Source organism: Chelmon rostratus, chromosome 14, assembly GCF_017976325.1.
Source record: "Chelmon rostratus isolate fCheRos1 chromosome 14, fCheRos1.pri, whole genome shotgun sequence".
In the NCBI taxonomy this organism is placed as follows: domain Eukaryota; kingdom Metazoa; phylum Chordata; class Actinopteri; order Chaetodontiformes; family Chaetodontidae; genus Chelmon; species Chelmon rostratus.
This window is the reverse complement of record NC_055671.1, coordinates 26202083-26206672: the sequence shown is the minus strand read 5'-3', so window position 1 is coordinate 26206672 and position 4590 is coordinate 26202083. Positions and strand designations below refer to the sequence as shown.

Here is a 4590-nt window from a genome sequence, read left to right as displayed (position 1 = left end):
GATCAAATTTCCGTTTAGTTCATTTCAGTTTCGTCTCATTTTCAGTGAGACTTTTGTGACTTGTGTAATTAAATAAAGTCTGAGTCTTCGGGACATTTGATAATTAAATTTATGGAAATGGAGAAAACACTTTGTTGATTTTTCCTTTTTTTTTATTCCAAACACAAACATTCAGCTGATATTTACATTTTGAAAACCATTCTCCCCTTTTTGAACTGTAAAAAAGATAAATACAAGTATTCACACACTCGGTGCGCTGTGGCGTCCACCTGAACACGTTTCACTGACAGTTCTCAATGTAAACACGTGACGCTCTCTGGAGGCGTCGCCCTCGGGTTTGTGTCACTGCTGGAGAACCAGCGAGTCGAGGGGGAGGGCGTCAGCGAAGCCCCCGCAGAAGAGAGGCTCGCGCTGGGCCTGAAGCTGCTGCAGCCGCTGGGCCCCCTGGACCTCCGGCAGCAGGCAGGACGCCGTCTGCAGGTCGACGTAGAGCGGAGGTGAGCCGGCGTGAGGGTCGACGAGGGAGGAGAAGTGAGGGTGGGTCGACTGGGAGGGGGGGAAGAGAGGAGGAGGGGAGGGGTAGAGGGGAGGTGAGGAGCTGCAGGTGTCCCACTGAGGCACCACAGCACCGGGTGAGTAAGAGGAGACGTATGGCTGAGCAGGAGGAGGAGAGGGGGGGGAGGTCTGGTCAGGAACCTGCATGTACAGCGAGATGGAGCCAGGAGGAGGAGGAGGAGGAGGAGGAGGGGGTAGGAGGGAGTCCTGGAGGTGGCACAGGAAGCTGCTGAGGCCAGGGGGAGCATCTGAGAGAGCAGGGAGCTCTGTCCTGTCACCACCGCTGCCTCTGCAGTGCATGCTGGGAGTTTTAGGGCTGGGCTCTGACGAGGAGGTGTCAGAGGAGGAGGAGGAGGAGGAGGAGGAAGATTTCTTAGCAGGAACGATGTTATCAACCTTCCTCTTTCTCTTGCGGCGAAAGTTTCCATTGTCAAACATCTTCTCACAGTTTGGGTCCAGAGTCCAGTAGTTTCCTTTACCTGCAGAGAGGAGGAGGAGGAGGAGGAGGAGGAGGAAGAGGGACGTTAAAAAACAGCAACTCTCCACCAGAACATGAAAGAAAAGAAACAGCACAGACTGTAACAGCAGCGTCTACCTGACTGAACTCAATTTAAAAAACACTTCATTTTCTGAGCTGTACTTTCTGCAGCAGGTCCATGAGAATGTAACGCTCAGGTGTGGTCGGTCTCACCTGGGTCGCTGTCGTCGCGGGGAACCTTCCGGAAGCAGTCGTTGAGCGACAGGTTGTGGCGGATGGAGTTTTGCCAGCCGGCCTTGTTGCGGCTGTAGAAGGGGAAGTTGTCTGAGACGTACTGGTAGATCTGGCTGAGGGTCAACCGCTGCTCGGGTGCGCTCTGTATCGCCATGGCGATGAGGGCGGAGTAGGAGTACGGCGGGCGGACCAGGCGCAGCACGTCGTCCGGGGTGGACATGGAGAACCAGGCGCCACTGTAGAGATGAGGGAAGAAGCCTCCAAACGGTGGGGGGAGTCCTGGAGGGAGCCCTGCGGGGCCTCCTGAGGGGCCTCCTGGGATCCCAGGGACAGGGCCCAGGTCTGGCCTGCACAGGTAAGGCTCGCCGCGGTTGTCGGGTGGGAGCCACGGCGACGGGCTGGACTCCGGAGCTGGAGGGCTGTACAGGCTGAAGTCGGACGGATCGAGGCCCAGAGACGGAAGCTCCTGCTGCGGGAGAGAGCGTCCACACAGGGGGGACAGACCCTGCGGGACGAAGGACGCCATGTTGCGCTCTCTGTCTTCACTTCCTGCCATCGGTGTCCTCTGCTGCTAACGTCCAAGATGTGTGTGTGTTTGTAGAAGCTACACACAGCTGCTGTCCTCCTCCTGCACCTGTCCTGCTCTCTACACCTGCTGCTCACCTGGGAGACTTATACCCTGCTGCCCCGCCCACACACAAGCTGATTGGCTACTGTGCGGTCTCACATGCAGATGAAGTCTTGTGTGTGTGTGTGTGTGTGTGTGTGTGGGGGGGGGGGGGGGGGGGGGGGGGGGGGTGATTTGAATAAGACTGAGCTGAATTCCTCCCCTCAAGCAGATTAGAGCCTGAGGATTTAATGCAGGTATGTCTCACACACACACACACACACACACACACACACACACACACAGTTAACAGTTTGAGACGTTGCAGCATCTCATCTGTCACTGCTCCTGAACTCTGAATGTCAAACAGTAGCAGTCTAAACGCCTGTTGGCGCCACCTACAGGCTGCAGTCTTCATTACAGACACAATATGAAATATGTCCGTTTATTAACTGTCAGAAAAAAACATGATGTCATTCAGTGTGACTTCACTTAATCAGGAGATCTTATTACTGCTGTCTGTCCTCCAGAAATCCACTCAGAAACCAGAGAAGAAGACTCCCTGAACTTCCCTGAGGATCTTCCTGTTTTCAGGTCTCCTTCAGGATCACAGTGATCCAGTGAGAGCTGTCTGTTTGTCCATGAGGACACCGCTAACAGGAGCTGCTAACAGCTAATTCAGCAGAGCTTTACTGACTGAGCCCCCCCTTTAAAACCAGGACGCTCATGATCGTGTCAGTTATCTCTCCCCCCGGCTCCTCTGTGCTGTTTGTTTTTACCAATAAACTGTGTGCAGTTTGGTCTCCTGAACGTGACCTGGAGGATCGTTCAGGTGCTGATTCAGAGGCTGAGAAACAGATTCCCTCAGAGCAGAAAGTGAAACTGGATCTGCTTTAAAAGAGATTCTGCAGACGGACAGTCTGAAAGACCACAAGCTGCTGTTTGAGGCGTCGCCTGAAGCTATTGTTCTGGAGACAACACCCCAACACACCCCCCACACACACACGCACACACACACAGACACACACACACGCACACACACAGAGACACAGACACACGCACACACACACACGTACACACACAGAGACACACACAGAGACACAGACACACACACACACGCACACGCACAGATTCTTACAGACTTTGTAAAATCTGATGTTTTCCTATAAATTAAACCGGCAGTTTCTACGAGTTCAGCTGAAACTATTAGTGGATTAATCAATGACTGATCATCTATTGATGAGGTTTCAGTGATCGTTGTTTGATCTGCTGCTTTTCCTCTGAAGGATCTGAATGATCTGAATGTGTTTGTAATAATGTGGAGCTTTGGACTAAACAAACACTGTGAAGGCGTCACTTTGGCCTCATCGTCACCACATTTCTCACTATTTTCACAATGTTTCCAAACCGATCGATCGATCGATTAATGGAGGAAATAATCAGCCGATTGATCCAGAATGAAAAGAATCATTAGTTCAAATGAAGCTCAACCAGCTCCAACAGTAAAATCCTGCTTTGACATGAACGACTGAGTCACAGTAATCTGATGAGATCAGAGAGAACAGGAGAACAGATAGAACAGGAGAACAGGAGAACAGATAGAACAGTAGAACAGGAGAACAATAGAACAGTAGAACAGGAGAACAGATAGAACAGGAGAACAGAACAGGAGAACAGAGGAACAGATAGAACAGGAGAACAGGAGAACAGATAGAACAGGAGAACCGTAGAACAGGCGAACGGGAGAACAGATAGAACAGTAGAACAGTAGAACAGTAGAACAGTAGAACCGTAGAACGGGAGAACAGATAGAACAGGAGAACAGGAGAACAGCAGAACAGATAGAACAGGAGAACAGGAGAACAGATAGAACAGTAGAACAGTAGAACCGTAGAACAGGAGAACAGATAGAACAGGAGAACAGTAGAACAGATAGAACAGGAGAACAGATAGAACAGATAGAACAGATAGAACAGGAGAACAGATAGAACAGGAGAACAGCAGAACAGTAGAACAGCAGAACAGGAGAACAGAGGAACAGATAGAATAGAACAGGAGAACAGTAGAACAGATAGAACAGGAGAACAGTAGAACAGGAGAACAGGAGGACAGATAGAACAGGAGATCAGATAGAACAGGAGAACAGATAGAACAGGAGAACAGGAGAACAGGAGAACAGTAGAACAGATAGAACAGGAGGACAGATAGAACAGGAGATCAGATAGAACAGGAGAATAGATAGAACAGATAGAACAGGAGAACAGTAGAACAGATAGAACAGGAGAACAGCAGAACAGTAGAACAGCAGAACAGGAGAACAGAGGAACAGATAGAACAGGAGAACAGATAGAACAGGAGGACAGATAGAACAGGAGATCAGATAGAACAGGAGAACAGATAGAACAGGAGAACAGATAGGACAGGAGAACAGTAGAACAGTCACAGGGATGTTTTACTGCACTCCCTACATTTACTTTGATACTTCAAGTACATTAACTGATTATACTGACATACTTTGACTTGTAACAGAGTATTTGTACAGGGTGGTATTAGTACTTTTACTGCAGTAAAGGATGTGAATACTCTCATATTCTCAGTCAGATTCGGTTCTGATGGAGACGTTAACTGAAGTCTCACCTTTAATCTGAAAGACTCAGAGTGAAGCAGACAGACGACACACTCGACCTCAGGTAGTTCACATCTGTGTGTGTGTGTG

General features: G+C 49.7%; 1 protein-coding gene across 1 annotated transcript; it reads right to left on the bottom strand.

Moving 5' to 3' along the window:
• Positions 1-178: 178 nt before the first annotated feature.
• On the bottom strand, positions 179-1901 carry foxi3a (forkhead box I3a). Its single transcript, XM_041952753.1, has 2 exons — positions 1247-1901; positions 179-1034 (listed from the first exon to the last, which is right to left on the bottom strand). The coding sequence occupies exons 1-2, from the start codon at positions 1821-1823 to the stop codon at positions 343-345; spliced, it is 1269 nt and encodes a 422-aa protein (XP_041808687.1). The 5' UTR covers positions 1824-1901; the 3' UTR covers positions 179-342.
• Positions 1902-4590: the final 2689 nt, after the last annotated feature.

Excerpts from the sequence above, each read along its gene's own strand:
- foxi3a (XM_041952753.1), bottom strand. The coding sequence starts at position 1,823 with ATGGCAGGAAGTGAAGACAGAGAGCGCAACATGGCGTCCTTCGTCCCG. Across the intron at positions 1,035-1,246 it reads CCGCGACGACAGCGACCCAG|GTAAAGGAAACTACTGGACT; the intron begins GTGAGACCGACC and ends TCCTCTCTGCAG.